The following is a 24,737-nucleotide window of genomic DNA, read 5'->3' on the forward strand; positions in this document are numbered from 1 at the left end:
TTGATAAATAGCAAGTAACATTTAACAGATCAGTATCAGCAACGAGCATCTGACCATTTCCTCCAAAATGAAAATAGCATTGTCAAATCCATCTTAGACACGGTGGGTATAGAGACTGAATTGGACTAGCTATATGGTTGCTAGAACAGGTCAAAGACTGCAAGTTTTCCTGTGAATATTTCAATTCCTGACTTCCCAAAGTCTGTTCACCATCGACAAGGCAAAAGTCAAGGGCGTGATGGAATGCGTGTTACTCGCCTGGATAAGTGCAGTTCCGAGAGCACCAAGAAATTGAACCAGATAATGAGTGAAGTACTTTGTCACAGTGGCTGCATTATCACTGACAAACTAATGTGTCAATATTTGTTTTTAAATCACAAGACAACGTATGGAACTGAGAGAATTTTTATTCAGAGGGATTAATTTTAGCTGAACAATATTCTGTTCAAGCGTTAATTGGTGTAAGTGTGAATAATGTCAATAATGTCAATAATGTAAGTGGAATGGATGTCAAATTAAGGGAAACCATATAAACACAGAAGTTGTAACAAAACACCTTCCCTCTGATGCCAGTTGCATTTCATCCCCCTCCCCCTCCCCCTCCCCCTCCCCCTCCCCTCCCCCTCCCCCCACCACGGCCTGGTGGGTAAATGCATGCACCATTGCCACTCTAAAACATGAGTACAACATCTCGGGATCACTTCCAACTGAGACATTGGTTGGGAGAGGCCTGTTTTGAACTTTTGTACAGAGCAAGCTCAGGGCATCAACAATTCCCTAAGAACATGTGATGAGAGGCACAAAGAGTGTCTTCTGAACCGAGTTAGAAATTGATCTGCCAGTCGGTCAGTCTGAGACCGAGTGGCATTCTTCACTCACAGGCCAGGGAGAGGAGCAACCAGCTAGTGTCAGCATTCCCAGTGGCCATCCAGTGACCCTCATTGAAGAGAGGGCATGGGTTGACATCACAATTTCAAAGACAAACATTGACAAACAGACTTAACATTGAGGTCGTTGTGAAACCAACCCCAATAAAAAGCTAAATCTGATGGTCAGATGAGCAGAGGCCAATTTTGGAATGAATAATAAAAGTGGAATGTATCGTTTGTTAGTTTGGAAATACACACTCCAACAACACAGTTTCTTTGGCTGCCATTCCTTCACAACAAACTCTGATGCTTGGGAAAAAGTGTAGAGCAGGGAAATTCACTTCAATCCTTATCTTAGTCTTCATATCTGGAATCTGTCATAGATGTTACATTCACATGTTTGAAAAGTATTGCAAAACTCACTTTCCTAATCTATCTGTACAGGAGACATGTAGTACCAAAAGTCAAAATAACATTTCACTTTCTAATCCACAGGAAATTCACTGGGTCACAAAGACATAGGTCGATCAGCCAGTCATGCTGGGAAAGGAAGCTAAACAAAAATTTCCATGATTAAGTTTAATGCTACGAGGATCGGTTGACATAGTCTTTCCCCAGACAATACTCCGTAAATATTTTCCAGCATTCCTTTAGATGGTGCTTCTTTTAATCCCCTGTGAGGCTATTCTCACCAAATCCCGTTTCCGCTGGGTGCTCTAGTTTCTTCCTACAGTCCAAAGATGTACAGTTTTGGTGGATTAACTGTGGTCACTACATGAAGTGGATGGGATGCTCTTCAGAGGGTTGGTGCAAACTTGATGGGCTGAATGGCCTCTATCGGCACTGAAGGGATTTTAACATGGGGTTCTGATTGGTTTTCCAGAGGAGGGAGACATGTATCTGCAGGACAAATGGGTCTCATTAAAATTACTGAGTCCTATTGACTGTCTGTTTTATTCCTGCTGGAATGGCACAGTTTCTGACAGGTATCCCTAGCTTTTTGCTCACTGTTACAGTCAGTGAATGAACAGCGATGACCGTACCAGGCGGAGAGGCCCTTAGACACAGGAGCAGGGTCGCTGTGATTCACCAGTTGAGATGCAGCATACACAGTTCCCATCGGCTCTGCAGCAAAGGACCACATTTGTCCCACATTTCATCAAATTTTGGCCTATTGTCCCCCTAAATTTCCTGCACTCCTCTTTGAGCCACAGTCCTCAATCTAAAGACAAACCCCAGGGGAGAATGAGAACACATACTGAGGAACATAGGCAAAGGAATTCTTCAGAAACACCTTTCAGATTGATCTGTCAGTCTGAGACCAATATAGATATCCCCCACTTTTTGAAAATTTGCTTTACGCCACTTCACTTTTATGGAAGACCAACATTAGTACCTGTTTTCGCTATCTGAAAGAAATCAAAAAGGATTTTCACTTTTACGAAGATAGGCAAAAATAGCATTCAATGTTTGTTCTGCAGAGAGCCGTTGCTTCTTTGCTTTACACCATTTTGGCATATGAAAGGTTTCACAGGAACGCTCTACTTTTGGATAGTGGGGGAGTCCTGTAGAGTCATAGTGTCATAGTGTTTCCCAGACCAACTTAGTCCCATTTGCTTGTATCTGCCCCAAATCCCTCTAAACCTTTCCTATCGTGTACCTATCGAAATGTCTTTTAAATGATGCATCTGTATCTGCATCTATAACTTCCTCTGGCAGTTCATTCCAGATATGACCCATCCTCTATGTGAAAAAGTTGCTCCTTGGGACCTTTTTAAATCTTTCTTCTCTCACCTTAAAATTATCCCCTCTAGTTTTGAACTCCCCACCTTGGAGAAAAGACTTTTGCTATTCACCTTGTCAATGCCTCTCATGATTTTATAAAACTCTATATGGTCATCCCTCAACCACCTACACTCCAGTGAAAACAGTCCCAGCCTATTCAGCCTCCTCTTATAACTCAAAGCCTCCAGTACCGGCAACATCCTGGTAAATCTTTTCTGTGCCCACTCCAATTTAATGATACCTTTCTTATAGCAGGATGACCAAACTGTACACACAGCTGGTATTCTCCAGCAAATGCAAAGCATGCCTTCCAGGATATAAATAGTAGTTAGGAGAAAGTGAGGACTGCAGATGCTGGAGATCAGAGCTGAAAATGTGTTGCTGGAAAAGCGCAGCAGGTCAGGCAGCATCCAAGGAGCAGGAGAATTGGCGTTTCGGGCATAAGCCCTTCCTGAAGAATGGCTCATGCCTGAAATGTTGATTCTCCTGCTCCTTGGATGCTGCCTGACCTACTGCGCTTTTCCAGCAACACATTTTCAGCTATAAATAGTAGTCATTCAATTTGCGTTTAGGTTAAAATGCACTCCTGGGAAGCAATAACAGAGTTGATCAAACATCTCGAAGCAGAATCAGGTTTTCTGACATATATCCCTGGCAAGGCTGTTCTCCCTGTAAGCATGGAATCAACACTAAAACCTCACAACAGGACATTTCTCAATGTCCACCACTCCGCTTGTAAAGAATTTGGCTCCTGCTGGGGGTAAATTTGCAGAAAGTCAGTCACCTTCTCAAGGCACTTCTGAGAGCCTAATCACTGTGTGAGCCTCGACATTAAGGTCCTCATGTATTTGGCCTTGATAATAAGTCAAACTCCACCTCTCAGACCCATGCACTTCACAATAGGAGAGCTGGCTGGGTAGGGATCAGAAACAGGATCTCTGGCTGAATTGTTATTCATTAGCTCAAGGATACTGGAGATCTTCACTTTGTCTGAAGAATGCCCACTGACTGAGGGTTACATTTGAGGACTGGGAGATACCTATAGCTCAGTGCAACAACAGGTGGTGTATTTACCCACTGAAGCATAGAGGGGAACCAAGGGATGAGGAAGAGAGAAGCAACCACTAATGGTGTGTTTACATAGCTCTCAATGGACAACACAAGTGTTCTCTTGAATTAACAACAATTAATAGCGCAACATGATCCACGTTACCTGATATTCTGGATGTAGGTTTTCCCACTGAGCTGAAAGGTTCATTTCCAGACGTTTCATCACCCTACTAGGTAACATCTTCAGTGGGCCTCCGGGCGAAGCACTGTTCATGATTCCTGCTTTCTATTTATATGTTTGGGTTTCTTTGGGATGGTGATGTCATTTCCCAAACATATAAATAGAAAGCAGGAATCATGAACAGTGCTTCGCCCGGAGGCCCACTGAAGATGTTACCTAGTAGGGTGATGAAACGTCTGGAAATGAACCTTTCAGCTCAGCGAGAAAACCTACATCCAGTACCTCAACCTGAGTTACAAATCTTCTCAAAACTCGCTGTTACCTGATATTTTTTAACTCTCCGAGAAAGTCAAAGAATCCAATAATAGAAATATATCCTCACTCTATTGAAATCAAGTCTCAATATACTGTTGCCTATATCAACTCTTTTCATAGCGACTTAAAGAACAATGCACCTTTTCTGAGTTGCTCATTCCATCCTCCTGAAGTCTACAGAGTTTGGCATTGCATAGTTACTGCGAGCAGATTTACCCTCCTACTCTTTTCAGCCTTTACTATATTTGTACTTTAGGAGAAAAGTCTAGAGGTAGCATTTTGCAAATAGTACAGATTACTTACCAGTCAAATCTTTGCCCTTGACAGTGATTGGCATCAAGGTTCAAGAGACCCTTTCTACCCTATGGGCAGCAGTTTTCATGATATTTCTGCTTCATTACCTTCCTTAACATTCCATTGAACAATTAGCATGTCCATTCATTTACAACTTACTTCAGGCACTACACAGATGTGAAGTATAAAACTCTGACACTTTCCAAAGGCTTGTTTTATTCTTTTTGTCACGTGATATCAGGCTTTTCATCACAACTACACGGAAAGGATTTATTAAAACAATTTATTCCTCTAAATAGAAATTTGTGATTTCACTTGATGATTGCATTTGACTAAACTACATCAGGGCCTCCACTTGGCGATTCAGTGTTACACAACAAAACAATTCAACAGCACTGACAATTCAAACCAGCTGCAATATGTAGCCTTTCACCTTATTTTTAAGGATATCATATGTCCTTGACAGACAGGAGAAGCTGCTGTATGGAACTCTGGTAGACAGTTCTAGAACAGAAGCTTCTAGACACGCGAATCCATGGCGTACATTTTGCCAGTGGCTGTTCTCCCATACTGATAGAAGGATAGATTGTATCGGGCTGTTCTCAAATCTGTTCGAGGAAATAGAAAAAAATAGAGTGCACAGGGTTAATTTTCCTCTTAGGTTAGGCCAGTTCCTAATAATCTCAAAAGGTGCAAGCAGAAAATTGCACAAGGAGCTGTCCCGATTATCTAAAAACATGTCCCAAATCTCCCTTCAGAAGTCCTGTCTAATGTCAGTGACTCCCTCTAAATAAGCATGGGCAGTAATAATATGAAACTGCCTTTGAGTATTCAATACAATGTATTTCCCATTATTTGTGCCACAGTATCCTGAGCACAGAAACGGTGAGCACTTCTACTGTGCAGAGTTGCTCTGCATACTGAAGGGATGAATTTAGATTATAAAGTCATAAAAATCAAATATGGAGTAGATCATTCAAACCTTCAAGTTGGATTCACCATTCAGTGCAATCATGACTGATTTTCCATTTCAACTCCGTCTTTCCATAATAGGTACACTTAATACTCCAAAATCGATGAATAATTGTCTTCAATATGGTCGACTCCATCTCCAGGGCAGAGAATTTCAAAGATACGCAAGACAATTCTCCTTAGCTCGGTCCCAAATGGCTAAGTCCTTTAAATTTTAAATTTCAAAGTGCCCCAACGAGAATTGAAACAACAGCAGGAAAATGCAATATTTTCTTTTTCTTGACAATGTCGCAAAATTTAAAGACTTATAACAAAAACAAAGAGTCCCTCCTTCAGAAATGTAATGAGCCAGGCAGCTAGGTAAGGTTACAGGTACTTTTGAGTTTTCTGATAACAACTGGTATTGGAGTTGTAACCATGGTCTGGAAAAAAAATGGGGCAAGAAACAACACGAGTCTGTATCCCTGACTGTAATGCAATGACAATGACTGTAGATTGTTTTTAATCCAACCGTTCAAATGTGTTATAACACACATCTGGAGCAAAGCGAGATTTGAACCTTCTGAGCCAGTGATAGAGATATAAACACTGCACCACAGGACATTTCCATGACGGTGGCTGTAAACTGTGAGTGTGTCTGCATGTGTACGTGTGTAAAGCATCTGATTGTCTCTTTTTAAATAGCCTGTTGACAGTTATCATCGCTGGTTGTCCCATGAGGGAAGGTTGGACAGGCTGGGTTTGTTTCCACTGGAGCTTTAAAGAGCAAGAGGTGACTCGTTTGAAGTTCATAAGATCCTGGATTGTCATGGAAAGGATGTTTCCTCTAATGGGTGAATCCCCAGAACTAGGGGAAATTGTATTAAAATTCACCCTTTGGAGGATAGAAAGAGGGGTATTTCTTTTCTGTCACGGAGATATGGAACTATCTGCCTTAGGAACAGGGTTCTTTCAATGTTATTAAGGTAGAGATAGCTAGGCAGGGAAATCACTGTTTATTGTGGGAACTGTTGGGAATGTGAAATCTGTAACACAACTCAGGTAAGCCATGATCTTAAATAATGGTGAAGCAAGTTTAAACAACCAAACACTCTGCTCCTGGCCCTAACTTGAATCCCTACAGTGCAGAAACAGCCCATTCAGCCAATCGATTCCACACAGATGCTCTGAATAGCATCCACCCAGACCCACCCTCTTATCATTTCCCTGTAACCCTGCATTTCCCATGGCTAATCCACCTAGCCTGCACATCTTTGGACTGACAGAGGAAACCCACACAGACACGGGGAGAATGTGCAAACTCCACACAGTTGCCCGAGGGTGGAATCAAATTCAGATCCCTGGCACTATGAGGCAGCGGGGCTAACCACTAAGCCACCATGCCACCCAGAGCAAATGCTAACACGTGGGGAATGTCTCAAAGATGAGTGGTGCTTGAAGAACAAGACTCAGCACTCTCAACAAAGAAAGAGGGAACATTAACGTGGACACGGTACATTTGGTTCGGCTTACCTCTGAAAAGATAAAGGCAACAGGTTAACATGATAGAAGCCAAGAAGCAACCTGTTGACCCAGCCATTCCCAACCAGCAAGACCAACCGAATTCATACTGGATTCCTAAAAAGACATTCTGCAGTACCAGTGTCGCTCTCTCCACATACACATCCACGGCATACCACACAGAACCGATCATTCCTGGAATTCCTGCAGATAGACAATAACCATGTCAGTACAGTATATCCCATCTGATTGAGGGCTTACCAATGACAAGAGGCAGTTTTTGGATGACAAGAACCCCCCCTGTATTTCCACCTCACAACCTGCCCGACCAGGTGGAATTCTAACTGTCAGCTTCATTGTCTTTCCATTGACAACCACATTTTCTTTTCATAACCAATAATCTGTCTTCTTACGACAACTGGGTACATCTTTCCATCTGCTGTTTCTTCAATGGTGATCTTGACCACCCTCAACACTGACAGAATCTTAACAAGCTTAAAAACATCAGGAAGAGCTCTTTTGGTGCAGTGATAGTGTCCGTCCCTTTGAGCTTGTTGATCAAGGTTCAAACTTCAATTGCTCCAGAGGTGCACAATAATATCTCTGAACAGGCTAATTAAGAAAGCAGTTGGAAACTGAAAATGCCAACCATGACATTTTTAAAAATTAGCTTTGAGGAAACTAAGTTATAACAATGGAAATGCATTTTAAGGTCTTACTCCAGAGCCTGATCATTAGATGGACAAGTTTCAAGTCAACCAAACTGCTCTTCTCTATCTAATTGGTTTTATCTTGCTGTTGATGTTTGTACAATAAATCGAAGGGTAATTTATGTCACCACATCAATTGCTTTGGCTGTTACATTAAAAATCTCCCAATGTCTTTTTCAGGTAATAAAATGTATATATAAGCTATTTCCAACAATTTCTTTCCCTATCTCCCCAAATTGGTATCTTTTGCTGGATTATAATCCTGACAATTTGGCCATAAAACCATTCTGACTCCTATCAGGAAAATTTAAACTTTCGGATTGATGTTATTTTAATGCACTATTACACTATTTGACAATTGAGGTAAAGGTACCATAGTTTGACCAAGGCTGCACTCTCATTATAGAAAGGCATCCTGTGGTAGTTTAATCTGAAGGTCACCACACCTCAAGCAAGGGGAGAGGTCGAGAGATCTTCATGGTAACCTCAACTAGTTCAGGAATTGAACCCACATTGCTAGCAACCTTCTGCACTGCATCAAGCCATCATCCAAGCTAACTGAATCCCCAGTTGTCAATTGAGGACATAGCGGCAAAATGTAATGCTGTCTTTAACAAATGTCTACAGTGTGCAGGAGGGATAGAAGCCAAAACTGACTGCTGTTACCACTCACTATCTAGAATAGTAGCATACCTATAACCCAAAGCCAGCTCACCAAGTGTAGACAGCAACAATACAACTTCCTAGCCTGTACTGCACATTCCTGCCCAGACCAGCTGCACTACTGGGAGATTACTCTGCAATTATACGATCGAACAACTTTTAAAAAAATGTTATTAAACCAGTCAAATGAGTCAGACTTACCTCCTATTCCAAAAATGAAGCCTGCCATGTAACAGATCCTTAATTTGATCTGAGGTTCGTCTCTTAGAATCTTCACACAGTCCAATCCAAACATTAATATAATAAGTGCAAAGCCTGCCAGAATGTCTGCTGTAATCATTAACGCTCGAGTGAGCACTATCTTTACTGTAGGAAAAGGAGGAGATAAAGAAAGAAATATATGTGTGTTAGTAATCACAAATGACTCAAGAAAAGCAGACGCAGGTGGGCTCGTCCGTAGAAAAGCCATACAAATAACTGTGGGTATTATTCCACAGCAGCGTCTTGTACATTCTTAGCAGAGTCCTGTCTCCTGGCTACAGATAACTTTCCCTTTCTTCTCACTCATTCTCAGCATGTGGTGGCATTGTCAACATTTATTGCCCCTCTCTATTTTGCCTGAAAAGGAGCAATGGCATTTCCTTCAAGTTCATGTCCTGGTTCGGTACAGCTAAGGGTTTTGCTAACTTACTTCTAGGGAGTGAGTTAGGTCAGTGATAGTTTGGAATCACTTATGGCCCAGTTTCCTTTTCGAAAGAACAGAGGCAAAGTGTCATGACAACATATCAGAATCCCAAAGTACTTACGGACGTACTGAACTTTCCATGCCAACATGGAGTCTTTAAAGGTTAAAAAAATAACTGTTGATGTAAGTTCAGTGACTGATAGAATTGTGTGTGACCCCATAGAATGTCATACCTTATTCATGCAAACCTCAAGAGACAAGATGACGCTGATTATCCTACATCCCCCTCCTCCTACTGCAGAAAACCATCTCCTGCATCATTATATTTGTTACCCTTCCACAGACAAACTAAAAAGGGGTTAAAGGCCTTGGTCTGTGTGTGTTAATGAGGCAAAAGTGAGGAGTGCAGATGCTGGAGATTAAAGTGGAGAGTGTGGTGCTGGAAGAGCACAGCAGGTCAGGCAGCATCTGAGGAGCAGGAGAATCAACGTTTCGGGCAAAAACCCTTCATCCGGAATGAGGCTCATGAGCTGACGGGCTGGTGGCAAGGTAGCTAAGAATGTGATAGGGAGATGGAGGTGGGGGTAATGGTGATAGGTCAGAGTGGAGGGTGGGGCGGATAGGTGGAAAGGAAGTGTTAAGTGTGTGCATTTGTGCTGTGAATGCCACAGCTTTAGAGCTGCTGTTAAACACCTCTACACTACAGGTAATAGAGAAACAATTCTCTTTGGCTCTGGGAGCTGCCACTTTTGAAAGGAACCAGACCAAGAAATGTGCAAACTATCTGCAAATAAGCCAAGAATCTCAAAATGGATGTTCAATGACCAGCATTAATGCTGTGAGTGCTATCCACTGTAACTATCATAATGTTCCACTATCTATACTTCATAAATAACACTGAGCTTTTCTAAACCATTTTTTTGGGGCACACTTCTTCTTTCTAAACTGCGTTTATGTTTGTTGCATTATGATTTTATCTCACATTTAGTCATTAATAAACACACTCTTTTGTTAACACAAGATGGCCATGTTAAATCAGTTCCCTTTAAAATATAAATTAATGCGGTCTAGGTGGGTGTGTTGGTGACAATAAGGATGTGATCTTTCTAAATGAACCTTGTTGCAACTATCTAAGAGAGGCAGTGAATGAAGACAGGAAGTCACTTTACCTCTCCTCAGCCAGGAGTTTAACCATTTGGGGTATCCCATTTGGAATTGTAATCATTTCAGAATCCTTGTCTGGGGTCTGGTCATAATCTGATTTGATTTGATTTGATTTATTATTGACACTTGTACCTTAGTACAGTGAAAAGTTTTATTTTGTGTGCAGTTCAGGCAGATCATTACAAATAAAGATCGTAGAGTGACTGAACAGAGCGAGGAATACAAATTTACTGCTCCAGAGAAAGTGCACAAAAAGCAAGATCAACACTAGATTTGAAATTTGAGAGATCCATTCAGCACTGAAAAATGTGTTGCTGGAAATGCGCAGCAGGTCAGGCAGCATCCAAAGAGCAGGAGAATTGACGTTTCGGGCATGAGCCCTTCTTCAGGAATGAGGAGAGTGTGCCAAGCAGGCTAAGATAAAAGGTAGGGAGGCGGGACTTGGGGGAGGGGTGTTGGAAATGCGATAGGTGGAAGGAGGTCAAGGTGATGGTGATAGGACAGAGTGGGGGTGGGGGCGGAGAGGTCAGGAAGAAGATTGCAGGTTAGGAAGGCGGTGCTGAGTTCAAGGGATTTGACTGAGACAAGATGGGGGGAGGGAGAATGAGGAAACTGGAGAAATCAAACAGATCCATTCAGTAGTCTAATAGCAGCGGGGAAGAAGCTGTACTTGAACCTGTTGGTGTATGTGTTTAAGTTTTTGTATCTTCTGCTGGTGGAAGAAGTTAGAATAGGTTATAACCAGGGTGGAAGAAGTCTTTGATGATGTTGGCTGTCTTCCAAAGGCAACAAAAAGCATAGATGGAGTCCATGGATGGAAGGTTGGCGTGTGTGATGGACTGGGCTGTGTTCACAACTGTCTCTAGTTTCATCTGGTCCGGGGCAGAGCAGTTGACATACCAAGCTGTGATGCATCCGTACAGAATGCTTTCTATGGTGCATCTATGAACATTGGTGAGAGTCCTTATGGACATGCCAAACAACAAAGTGCCCACATCTTGAACCCACAGACAAAAATAAATCATTAGAGTTGGTAAATTTTAATTTAGAAGAATTATTAAAAGGGGAAACTGCATGAGGCTTTCCACTGGTACAGTGTAGAAATTCCCAGCGCATTTTTAACTAAATTAGAGGAAGCTACTTTTGAAGATACGGGAGTTCTGTACTTTGAACAGTGAAAAAAAATCTAACAAGGTACTTGGAATTAGAATTCTGCCCAAAAAGCAGGGAAACCCCAATTTTAAAAGAGGTGGCTGATGGTATACATGTGGAAACTGATAAAACAGATGGAGTAGTGATGGAGGGATCAAAATAGTCACGGCAGAAATTAGAATTTCAAGAAAAAGAGAAGGAACAAAAAAGAAAGAGAAAAGGAGAAGAGCGAGCTAAATAAGAACAATAAGAAAGAGCAAGGAGAGAGAATTTGTGGAAAGGGAATTTGAACTAAAACAGCTCAAACTGAGGAGTAGGAATCTTAATGAAATCCGGATTTAGTTCCTAAGTTTAAGGGGACAGCAATAGGAGCCTTCCTTTGTGAACAGAAGGACAGGCTCAAGGGCCTATTCCTGCTCCTATTTCTTATGGTCTTATCCCTTCCAATCAGCTGGCTAGTCTAACATTGTTCCTTATTACTGCAGCATAAACCTCACAAAGATTATTCCCTCTTGCCCAAGGCAAGAGACCCTGCTAACAAGCCAATCAGAAATAGCTATCTAAGCAGGTACCAGTACTGGGGGAGCACCATCCGAAATTCTGTCTCCTCAAGAAAGGGCCTGACCAGACAAACCTGCAATTTGAAAGGCTAAAGCATTTTCTTTTGACCAATGGGTGTGGACATTTACAACAGAAAGCACTTGTGTGAAATAAGTCTCCCTCAGGAGTTCAAAGACTCCATTCCCTTCAATAAAAAACACAACTGTGAATAAAGAGACCTTGGAGTGCAGGTTTATAGTTCCTTGAAACTGGAGTTGCTGATAGACAGGATAGTGAAGAAGGTGTTTGGTATGATTAGCTTTATTGGTCGGTGTGTTGAGTATAGGAGTTGGGAGGTCATGTTGCAGCTGTACAGGACATTGGTTAGGCCACTTTTGGAATATTATGTGAAATTCTGGTCTCCCTCCTATAGTAAGGATGGTGTGAAACTTGAAAGGGTTTAGAAAAGATTTACAAGGATATTGCCAGGGTTGGGCGATTTGAGCTTTAGCGAGAGGCTGAATAGGCTGGGGCTATTTTCCCTGGAGCATCCGAGGCAGTGGGGTGACCGTATAGAGGTTTACAAAATCACGAGGGGTATGGATAGGGTAAATAGACAAGGTCTTTTTCCCAGGGTGGGGGAGTACAAAACTAGAGGGCAAAGGTTTAAGGTGAGAGGAGAATGATTCAAAACAAATGATGTGATCTGTATTGACTTCATTAAGGCACTCTTCCTTATGGGAGACTGGTTAGCAAGGTTAGATCTCATGGAATACAGGGAAAACTAGCTAGTTGGATACAGAATTGGCTCAAAGGTAGAAGACAGAGGGTTGTGGTAGAGAGTTGTTTTTCAGTCTGGAGGCCTGTGACCAGTGGAGTGCCACAAGGATCGGTGCTGGGTCCATTACTTTTCATCATTGATATAAATGATTTGGATGTGAATATGGGAGTTATGGTAAGTAAGTTTGCAGATGACACCAAAATTGGAGGTGTAATGGACAGCAAAGAAGGTTACCTCAGATTGCATTGGGATTTTGACCAGGTGGGCCAATAGGCCAAGCAGTGACAAATGGAGTTTAATTTAGATAAATGTGAGATGCTGCATTTTAGAAATGCAAATCAGGGCAGGACTTATACCCTTAATAGTAAGTCCTGGGGAGTGTTGCTGAATAAACAGACCTTGGAGTGTAGGTTCAGAGTTCGTTGAAAGTGGAGTCGCAGGTAGATAAGATAGTGAAGAAGGTGATTGGTATGCTTTTTTTTATTGGTCAGTGTATTGAGTACAGGCGTTGGGAGGTCATGTTGTGGCTGAAAAGTTATTGGTTAGGTCATTATTGGAATACTGTATGCAGTTCTGGTCTGCCTGCTATCAGAAGGATGTTGTGAAACTTGAAAGAGTTCAGAAAAGATTTTTTTAGATTTTTTTTAGATTACTTACTGTGTGGAGACAGGCCCTTCAGCCCAACAAGTCCATACCGACCCACCGAAGCGCAACCCACCCATACCCCTTCACTTAACACTGCGGGCAATTTAGCATGGCCAATTCACCTGACCTACACATCTTTGGACTGTGGGAGGAAACCGGAGTGCCCAGAGGAAACCCACGCAGTGTTTACATAGATGTTGCCAGGGTTTGGCGGTTTGAGCTAATGGGAGAGGCTGAATAGGCTGGGTCTGTTTTCCCTGGAGCATTGGAGGCTGAGGGGTGAACTTATAGAGGTTTATAAAATCACAAGGGGCATGGATAGGGTAAATAGACAAGGTCTTTTCCCCAGGATAGGGGAGTCCAAAACTAGAGGGCATTGGTTTAAGGTGAGAAGAGAAAGATTTAGAAGGGACCTAATAGCAACATTTTCACACAGAGGGTGGTGTGTGTATAGAATGAGCTGCCACAGGAAGTGGTGGAGGCTGTACAATTACAACACTTAACAAGCATCTGGGTGGGTACTTGAATAGGATGAGTTTAGAGGGATATGGGCCAAATGGGACTAGATTTATTTTGGATGCCTTATTGGTATGTATGAGTTGGACCAAAGTGTCTGATTCCTTGGTGTTATCTCTGTGACTCTATGACCATAAATGTGGGGATGTGATTATACACCAGAGACCCCAGATCAGGGGAAAATACAAAGGCTGTGTCACATCAACAGCACAAAGTAATACCACTGCTGAACAAGTTGGGACCCTGATCTAGAGGGTGAGGATGGCAGTGGGGTTGAATTGGAGGGACACGTGGATCAGGCACAGATTGAACTTCCCCCATTACCTGGCTCAGCTATCCAGCAATAGCAGCAAAAGTGGACTCTCAATGCACTGAAAAGACTAAAAAAGGCTGCTGACTGAACTGAAGGTTTTTAGGTGGTATTCAGCCAGGATGCACCACCCTGGGTCTACATGGTGTGGATGGGAAAGAGGCCAGTCCCATAGGGCAACATTACTATAAGCGAGATCCTGAGAAGCTGACCCAGATTTAGGAGGAGATAAACCTGTTGTCCGAGGATGCATGGATAGGGCCCAGCAGCAATAGGTGGAGGTCCCCAGCTCCTTATGCCCAAGCCAGCTGGGTCCACATAGCTGTGCATTAACACCCATTATTATACCGGCTGGCTGATTGCATTGATTGGATGGATAAAGCAACCTACACATCAAGAGAGATTTATTCAAGAAGTGCTGGCACATTCCCTTTACCGCCCAGAGAAAGGAAATTTCTGCTTTCATTAACTCTAGACAAGTTATCCCAGTGTCAAGTCAAACCATTTGGATTTGAAGTGGCACATCCACCTTTCAGAAGCTGCTGGTCCAGACAGTGACAGGTTTAGCTAATAGTTTAATGTGCGTACATGAATTGCCAGTATACAGCAGTACCTGAGCAACTGCAAGAGCTGGACAGGGTGAGTCCAGGATGAGTACGTCACAGGACTGTGCTGGGTAAAGCACTGCTCCCTATTCCCACAACGATATGGGAATTCATGAAGATGTTGGAAAAGTGTGTGGATTCTCCTGAATGTTCACCCCTAACCTCAGCAAAAGTAGTAAGGACTGAAAAATTCCAATTAGTTTTGAATAACTAGAGACTATTTTAAAAAGTGGGATGGGCTCGGAGATCCAACCTTAACCAAACATTTAAAGTAGCCATTTACACAACAGACATGATGCTAAGGGCTGTCTCACTTTAAGAAGACAAGTCTAGAATGGAGAGATTTAAAGGCACTTCTACAAAGAAAAATCAGGTTTGGTGCTCCACAGTGGAGAAAGAAACATTTGATATATTGCTGGCTGACAACCATTTTGAGATTTATCTTCAAAATTGGTGTAGGAGACCAGAGTCTAAACTGACTACAACACATTAACTTTTGTGAGCAATATTAAGAGCCAGGATTCCAGATTATTTCACTGATGCTTGTTCCTTCTCACCAAAACATTACCCACATTGATTGTAATTGTCCAAAATCTAAAGAGTCTCTTAGAACTGAAGGGATAAAATGGCCAAGACAAGGAGAATAAATGTGAGCATGCTCTATATATTTAAGTACTTTTCATCCTTTGAAATGAAATATGAAAGGATCTCATTTTATTCATCCTGCCAGGAGCAATGCAATGATAACACCCCAGAACCCCAGAGTACTAATGGACATGCTGAAATTTTAATTCCGACATCTATTTTTTTAAAAAAAGGGATTAGCTACAGCCAAAAGATAACTGCAGGTGTAAATTCACAGTGACTGGTCAAATCCTTCCTGAATCCATTGAATGTCACACTTGTGCCAATTCAGGGAAACTTCAAACAGAAAGCCTAACAAGGGGGAGATACAAGAGGCTGATTACCATCTCCCCTCTCCTGCAGACAGGTTAACACTTTACCCTTACAGGGGTATACAAAAAAGCAGAGTTACAAAGTCAACTGCAAATCAGGTCAGTGTGTTAGTGGCCTGACACACGAATTCGGTGACTTTTGTGTTATAAAGGTCACAACTTCCAAACAGCAATTAGACACCCAGACATTGCAGGTAAAAGAGGTAAAACACTCTTCCTCATGTTGAGTGACAGTTACCATTGAAAGGAACCTGGGCAAAATTATTTAAGTCGACCTGTAAATGAGCCAAGGACCTTAAAGTCAATTTTCAACAATGGATATCAATGCTGCCAGTACCATTCAACGTAACAGCTCTAATGTTCTATTAAGCAAAAGGGAGGACTGCAAATGCTGGAGATCAGAAACAAGATTAGAGTGGTGCTGGAAAAGCACAGCAGGTCAGGCAGCATCGGAGGAGCAAGAACATCGATGTTTTGGGCAGGAGCCCTTCATCTGGAATGTTCTATTGCCTACTCTTCACAAGGACTCAGAAACTAGTCTGTGTATCTTTTTTAACTTCTTTTTTGGACTTTGGTCTTATCCTTAAAAACAGTGTCCATGTGTGTATTGTGCTACTATTTCTGCTTGCATTTACTTAGCTCACCCTTTTGTTAACTCACAAAAAAACCTGCCTCAATTGTCTCCTTTTAAAACATAAATTCACTTGGTCTGAGAGAAATGTGAACACAAGGGAAGGGGTATTTTCAAAATAAATCTTGTTGTGACCAACTGAGGAAGTTGGTGAATAAAGAAGGAAAGCCAATCCATCTCTTCTCATCTGGGATCTTAACAAGTTAGAATGTCCTGTCAAGAACCAGGTTCTGGATTACTGGTGCTGGAAGAGCACAGCAGTTCAGGCAGCATCCAACAAGCAGCGAAATTGACGTTTCGGGCAAAAGCCCTTCATCAGGAACCATAGTAAATTCAGGAACCTCACCTAGGGATTGTAATTAACATCTCTGTGTAAAGAAGTACAGGTTGGTAGCTTTGGCACACCTTCACCTCTAATCTGGAGGTGCTTTATTTAGGTCCACTTCCAGAGGCCTGAGTATACACTATGGGCAGACACTTCAGTGCCGTACTGAGAGTGTGCTACATTAGAAGTTAAATCCTCCTCAAGCCTCATAAGATCCCATGCCATTTTTCAAAGGGGAGTGGGGAGGTCTCTCAGTATTCTAGCAATAATTAAGGACCAATAGTTTGGAGTTGTCTGAACTTCATTTCCAATAAATCCTACCCATCTTTTGGCTCCAACTGTTGTTAAAACCCTCATCAAGCCCAGAAGTTAGCAGGCCTGAGGGAGTTCTTGAAGCCGACATTGGATTCTGGTGCCCAGGAAGAGAATACATCATCCTGGGCTTTAATTCTTTCGAATTGTTCATTGGTTAAGCAGTTCACTTAACATTCTAATGTGCACTATTTTAATAGTCATTACAATTGATCAGTTAATAACCACATTAAAATATCACACTGAAGAAACTTGACAAGATTGGGTTAAGGCAAAGCTGTCCATTACCTGAAGAAATGGGAATACATTTTTTTGGAACCTAGAGAGATCACCTTGGATTTTCAACTCAAAATCTGGAGTGGGGATTAAACCCACAACCACTTGATTCCAAAATGAGAACTCTATTAGCAAAGCCAATCAGACAGTGATTTGACTTGGTATTTCAAATGGGATAAAGTCTTCCCAGTAATAATGCACACTGAAGCATAGCGCGCGCGTGCGCGCACACACACACACACACACACACACACACCAAACATCCATACATGACCTTGGTTAGATCGGATTTTTGTCCTGACCTTGATTATCTGATTTATTGTATAATCATGTTTGCTTTATTCTATTCCAAGACATTCTCAAGTCACATAATGGCCGTTGAAAGTCATTAATTGTGGAATATAACACCATCAGTTCTGGTAATCATGCTTTAGAAAGGAATTGAGGTTCTTTGAGGTGTAGAGGAGCTTTAACAGAATGGTCCTATGATTAAGAAACTTCAGATACAAGATTGGATTGGAGAAACTGTGTTGATTTCTCTTGGAGCTGTTATGACCAGACTCAGGTGAGGACCTCAGGTTATTATGGTTCCAGGCAAATACACAAAACATTACACTCCCCGGTGAAGAACCAGCGAATTCGTTCCTCTTCATTGGTTAGTCTTAACAAGAATTATTTCAAAAGATCAAGTTCTAAAGAAGGATCAATCAACTTGAAACTTTAATGCTGATTTCCCTTCACAGATGCTCCCAGACCTGTTGAGTTTTTCCCGCAATTTGTCTTCTTGGTTGTTTATTTGAAAAGATCTCTGCTTCTGAATGTCTTTCTCTCGGGCCTACTGAATTTATATTCTAAAAAGACCCAAATTAAACAGGCTTTCTTGAGTTAACAAAAGAGTGAGTTTAATAGTTGCCATAAATGTTTTTGCAACACACAGACATAGGTTAGGAATAAGAAGTGAGTCCAAACAACATATAAAAGTGTACAAATTAGTGTCTGTAAGTCGTTTATAGAGTATAAACAGTGGAATGTTGATAGTTGATTTCCGAATTCTTGGTTCTTGCAGTTTAAATGGACCTCTTTTGTCAGTGATTATTTGGCAGCATCAAAGTGAGAGAGTCCTTCTTGTTCTGTTTCCATTTGACTGGCTTGTTGGCTACTTAGTGTCTGATAGTCAGAGCAAGAGCATCCTTTTACCAGCAATGCAGGGCTCACTCATGGGTAGTTCTTTGACTGGGACCTTCACAGCACACATGCAAGTGATCAAACTGAGACTAATACACACAAACCTCCTGAGAGGAGGAGATAATCAGCTTCCTTGTTATCTCTTCCTGTTCTCTCTCTCTCTCTCTCTTCCTTGACAGTCGATAGATGCGACAATCCATGGATTCCTCAAGAAGTCTTTACCAGACAGCATTGAAATTAGATCCATGGGAAGTTTGTTTGTCCATGGCAGTTCTTTTTTAAAAATACATTTTGAAATAAAAGTTAAAAATGTCCAAAGTACTTGATCACATTTATCCATGAACTTCCCCATAGGACAAATGAAATGAAATGAAATCAATTCTTATTTCATTATGAAGGGTGCAAAAGAGTTAAATATTGAAGATAAATCACACATACACACACACACGCACACACACTTCTAACTAGATCTCTTTACGTCCAGAATGGGGCATTTGTAATTCTATTTGATTTCCAGAAAGGTGGATAGTTTCTCAGGATGTATGGTTGAAGGAGAAAACTCCAACAGAATGCCCTGATAAACTAGGCCTTAACTTTTTCACAAAATTCATGGTCAGTAAAGACTGTGGTCTCCTGCTCCCAATCTTGGAGTGTTTGAGAACTCATAATAACCATCCTTACTGTAGATACTGTCTCTGCTGCTTGTTTAGAGTTTTGGAGAAGTACTCCATTAGTCTCTTTGTTCTGGCTTTGTCCCCTTGAGACAGGACACACCTATGCTTCACTGATGGCAACTTTACATACTTTGTTAAAGTTTAGAACTTCAAGTGCAAGCTCAGCTTTTCAAAAACATATGAAATGAATTGTTCAGTCCATACTACTTCTGTTGTGTTGCTGTAGTAGGTCTGTCACAGGTGCTTTTTCTCCCCTGGTCTGGGCCTCAGTCAGATAATTTGCTTTCAAACCTCTCTATGAGACAAGTTTTAAGGCTTGCCAAATATTGAGAGGAACACTAACATGTAGGTTCCTAAGCAGTGCTGTTTTTCAAATGTTCTCAGAACCTCACGAGAGTCACTCTTGAAATTTTGCAACGTACTTTAGTATGGAGACCTCCTCCTCTGTTCTAAAAGTCTCTTCTTGATTAGCTTCAGAGGCCGTCGTGCTTGGTGACCGTGAACTAATGCAAATGGAGTAAAACTAGTGGACTCATTGGGTGAGGCCCTGGTGGCAAACTAAAAGACATTCTAGTCCTTTATCTAAGTCAGTCAAGTACTTAAGGCCTGAGGCCTGATCATTGTTCATAGGGTCTGATGGTACCTTTCTAATGCTCTCTGTGTCTGTGGGTTTTACACTGAAGAGTTCCTTTGGGTCAAACCCAGGTTAGCCAGGACTTCCTGGGATTGTTTAGATGGGAAATTTGAGAGGTGATCTGACTGGATCATAGTGGCCAGCTCATAAAATCGGAGAATTGGGACAACCGCCCACTACCATCTGGACAAATATGGATCCCAGGGGAATTACTTCTGGGAAATGTCTATCACAGAATGGATATAACGTTACTCAGTTTTTAAAAGTCATTTTGTGGGACATGGGTATTGCGGGCTGGCCAGCATTTATTGCCCGTCCCTAGTTGCCCTTGAGAAGGTTGCCCTTTATGAACAAAGAACAGCACAGCACACGTACAGGCCCTTTGGCCCACCAAGACTGTGCCGACACACGGTGCCTTTCTAAAACCCTTTGGCCTCTAAACTGTTCACATCCCTCTATTCCCTGCCTATTCATACATGTGTGAAGATGTCTCTTAAACATTGTTATTGTATCTGCCTCCATTATCTCTTCTGGCATTACATTCCATGCACTTATCGCTCTCTGTGTAAAAAAAAAACTTGCTTCTCACACCTCATTCGCACTTGCCCCTTTTATCTTAAACCAATGTCCCAGAATATTTGACATTCCAATCCTGCTCCAAAGCCTCTACAACCTTCTGGTAAGTGTGGCAACCAGAACTGTACACAATATTCCAACTACAGTTCTCTGTACCTGCAAGAACATCAGTAAAGTGATGGAAGATGTCGACAGTGCTAGCAAGTAGCATCTGCTCAGCAATAAACTGCTCAGTGGCACTCAGTGTGGGTTCCACCAGGTCCACTCGAATCCAGACCTCATTACAGCCTTGGCTCAAACATGGAGAAAAGAGTTGAATTCCAGAGGTGAGGTGAGAGTGACAGCCCTTTGACATTTGATTGGGTATGGCACCATGAAGCTCTAGTAAAACTGGAAACAATGGGAATTGGGGGCAAACTCTCTGCTGGATGGTGAGGCCACTTGTGGAGCACTGTGTACAGTTCTGGATGCCCTGCTGTAGGAAAGACATACATAAGTTGCAGATGTTTCAGAAAAGATTTACCAAGATGTTGCCAGGACTGAAGGGTTTGATTTATGAGGAGAGGCTGGGTAGGCTGGAACCTTTTTCACTGGATGAGGGGTGACCTCAGTAGAGGTTTTTACAATCTCGAAGAGCATGGATAATGCGAATAGCAAAAATCTTTTCCCTAGGTTGGAGGATCTCAAAATTAAGTGCATATTTTTAAGATGTGTTGAGAAAGATTTAAAAATTACCCGAGGGCAACTTGTTCACACAGATGGTAGTTCATGTGTGGAATGAACTGCCAGAGGAAGTGGTAGATGCAGGTACAGTTACAATACATAAAAGACATTAGGCTAAGTACATGAATAGGAAAGGATTGGGGGGATATGGACCAACCCAGGCAGGTGGGACTAATTTAGTTTGGGAAACTTGGTTGGTATTTGATTGGAGGGTCTGTTTCGGTCTTGATGACTCTATGACTCCATAACATACCTTGCCAATTTTTATACTCTATGCCCCGACTGATGAAGCAAGCATGCTATATGCTTTCTTGACCACCTTATCCACTTCTGTTGTCGCTTACAGGGAACTGTGGACCTGTATGCCTAGGTCCTTCAGTACATTGATGCTACTGAGGGTTCTGCTATGTACAGCATATTTTCCTCCTGCATTCGATCTTCCAAAATGCATCACCTTATATTTCTCCGGATTAAGCTCCATCTGCCATTTCTCTGCCCAAGTCTCCAGCCTATCCATATCCTGCTGTAACCTCTGGCAATCCATAGCTTTCCCAACCTTGGTGTCATCTGCAAGCTGACCAATCAAGCTGCCCAAATTCACCTCCAAATCATTTATAAATATTACAGACAACAGGGCTCCCTGTATTGACCCCTGTGGAACACCACTGGTCACAGATTTTCAGTCTTAAAAATATTATTCCTCTACTCTCTGTCTTCTGTGACTAAGCCAGTTCTGTATGCATCTTACACAGATCCCATGTGACTTCACCTTTTGTATTAGTTTGCTATGAGGGACTTTGTCAAAGGCCTTGCTAAAGTCCATATCGACAAGCTCTACTGTCCTGCCTCATCAATCATCTTTGTCACTTCTTCAAAAAACACAAGTGAGTTTGTGAGACATGACCTTCCCCATACAAAGCCATGCTGCCTTTCATTAATAAGTCTATAATTTCCAAATGTGAGTAAATTTTATCCCTAAGAATCTTCTCCAATAATTTCCCTACCGCTGATGGAAGGCTGACTGATCTGTCATTTCTGGGATTATCCTTTGTGTCCTGTTTAAGTAAAGAAAAAACATTGGCTATTCTCCAGCACTGTGTGACCTCTCCTGTGACTGAAAAGGATACAGAGATTTCATACCAAGCCCTGGTCTTTTCCTCACCTGCTTCTCAGCCTTCTGAGATAGATCCCATCAGGTCCTGGAGACTTGTCTAATATGTTTTGAAAACACCCAATATCTCCTCTTTTAGATCAACATGCCCTAGAATATAAACAAACCCCTCCCAAGATTCACTATCAACCAAGTCCTTCTCCTTTGTAAATGCCAGTGCAAAGAATGTTTTTAAGGACCTCACCCACTTCCTCTAACACCATGCCAAAATTGCTTCCTTTGTCTTGATTGGACCTACCTTTTCCCAGCTATCATCTTGCTCCTAGTATATGTATAAAACACTTTGGGATTTTCTTTAATCCTGTTTGCCAAGAACACTTCATAGTCCATTTTAGTCCTCCTAATTCCTTGTTTATGTTCCTTCCTGCTATCTTTGGATTCTTCAATGGCTCTGCCTGTCTCCAGTTTTCTAAATCTTACATGGGTCCCCTTTTTCTTTTAGACTAAGCCATGATTATCCATCAGTTTCAATGGGATGTTCTGGTCCTGAACTCTAATCAACTGGCCCTTAGAAGATTCCCATGTGACAGAAGTGGACTGACTCTCAAACAGTTGACCTAATATATATTCCCCAGTTCCTGCCTAATATTGTGGTAGTTAGCCTTCCCCCAATTTAATACTGTCATCTGAGAACTACTCATGTCCTTACCCATAAATAACTTAAAATGTACAGAATTATGGTCACTCTTCCCAAAATGCTCCCCCACTGCAACTTCAATCTCCTGGCAAGGCTCATTCCCCAGTATCATGTCTGGTATGACCTCATCTCTAGTTGAACTGTTGACATATTAATTTAAAAGACCATCCTGGACACATCTAACAAATCTCCATCTAAAACCATCCCACCCCCTGGCACTAAGTGAGTCCCAGTCAATATAAGAGCTGAAAAATGTGTTGCTAGAAAAGCGCAACAGGTCAGGCAGCATCCAAGGAGCAGGAGAATCGACATTTCAGGCATAAGCCAATATAAGGAAAGTTAAAATCACTCATCACAACAACCCTGTCATCTTTACATATTTCCATAAACTGTCAACGTATCTGTCCCTCTGTCCATTGACTGTGGGGTGGCCTGTAGTGCAATCCCTTCTAAGCGATTGCACACTTCCTATTCCTGAGTTCTATCCAGATGGCCTTGCTGGAGGAGCACAGGGTAGGGGTTTGTGGAGGGATCCCATGCTGTCCATTAACACCTCACTGAAAGTTGACATGGGAATCATAGATAGAGGGTTTATTACAGTTCAAGTTTTCCCAAAAACTGGCAGGTGGGGCATGGTCTGCAATGCCTTGCTCCATCGCTCTGGCTGTAAAACTGCCAGCTGATGTGGGTTCAGGTTTTATTGGCATGCCCAGCCATCAGAATTGTGTGATCTCTCTGCCATATGATGTCCCAGCAGGTCCACTTCCCAAGACATCACTGAGCACTTGTAATTTACAGATCTGGAAGATCTATCTCTCTTACCAGCACCTCATTTTTAATGGATGGGAGTTCTTCAGCCTCAGCTTCGGTCTGAACAAGTGGCTTTAACATTGAGGCAACCTTTTGGGCGACTACCGTAGAAGTTCTATTCATTAATTCCTTGGGATCATCTAGACTCCTGACAATGGCTTCAGATAGACCAACTGGAGGCAGTTCCTTTTGCAAGGCCACCTCAGCCTCCACTGGCTGAGCTTGTCTGGCCATCGAATGCATGGTCACGTCTTTGGCGAAAACACCAGGCTCTTTCTCCCGCAGTTGCTTTATCTCCATGATCTCAGTGGACTTCTCAGAGATCACTTGGGATGCCATTCCCTTTGATCCTGCCAAATCATTGCTGAGGACCGGGTTGATCCCATCCACCGGCAACTTAGTGACAACTCCCATGTCATTGGTACAAACACAAGTTTGCACTCCAGATGCACCCAGTAAAGTTCCCCTCCTTTCAGTCCCTTTTACCTTGGCACTTGTTGCAATCTCATGTGGGAGGGTCAAGCCTTTTCTCAGCAGTAGAATTTGACTGGCTCCAGTATCATTTGTTCACTTCAACCTAGAAAAATATGGACATCCTTCCTTTGGATTCAAAATTGCATTAACTCTCAGTGAGTTGTTTAACCTTGTCTGCATTCTCAAGAGTAGCTTCACATAGATTCAATGCTGTAGTCACAGCCATAGCCTGGTCTGCTATGCTTTCAGACTGACTGCTACTCTCTGCCGAGGTGTATGTGTCCCAGTAAATCTCACTGACTTTTCCTGTAGCCTCCAACAGTTGACCAGGACATGTCCTACTTTACTATAATTAAAACACCCACAGCTTCTCGGTCTCACCTTTCATTTCATCACTAGCCTTTTTATCCTAAGAAAGGCTCCAGCCCTTCCTTTTCTCCTAACTGTGCTCAGTGTTCTCCAACTCTATCCTTTCCAATTGCTTGGGGATAACTATGAAAGGGGTTTTGAAACAAAAGTTTATGGATCGACTCATAGTAATCAGCCAGCGTAGACTCAGTCACTCTCTTTTCCTCTATCTGCCTTTCTACTGTGAAGGCTATGGAGTTTTTGAATT

At 42.1% G+C, this 24,737-nt stretch overlaps 1 protein-coding gene across 1 annotated transcript in view; it reads right to left on the reverse strand.

The window, feature by feature from the left end:
• Positions 1 to 5,013: 5,013 nt before the first annotated feature.
• The window catches only part of LOC132833764 (claudin-16-like), a 32,352-nt gene continuing 12,628 nt past the window's right edge, over positions 5,014 to 24,737 (reverse strand). Inside the window, exons 3-5 of the mRNA XM_060852297.1 lie at positions 8,541 to 8,705; positions 6,979 to 7,170; positions 5,014 to 5,102 (exon numbers count right to left, since the gene is read on the reverse strand). Of these exons, the coding sequence (XP_060708280.1) occupies positions 5,014 to 5,102; positions 6,979 to 7,170; positions 8,541 to 8,705 (446 nt within the window). The remainder of the gene's footprint in view (positions 5,103 to 6,978; positions 7,171 to 8,540; positions 8,706 to 24,737) is intronic.

This window comes from Hemiscyllium ocellatum, chromosome 37 (genome assembly GCF_020745735.1).
Source record: "Hemiscyllium ocellatum isolate sHemOce1 chromosome 37, sHemOce1.pat.X.cur, whole genome shotgun sequence".
Classification (NCBI taxonomy): domain Eukaryota; kingdom Metazoa; phylum Chordata; class Chondrichthyes; order Orectolobiformes; family Hemiscylliidae; genus Hemiscyllium; species Hemiscyllium ocellatum.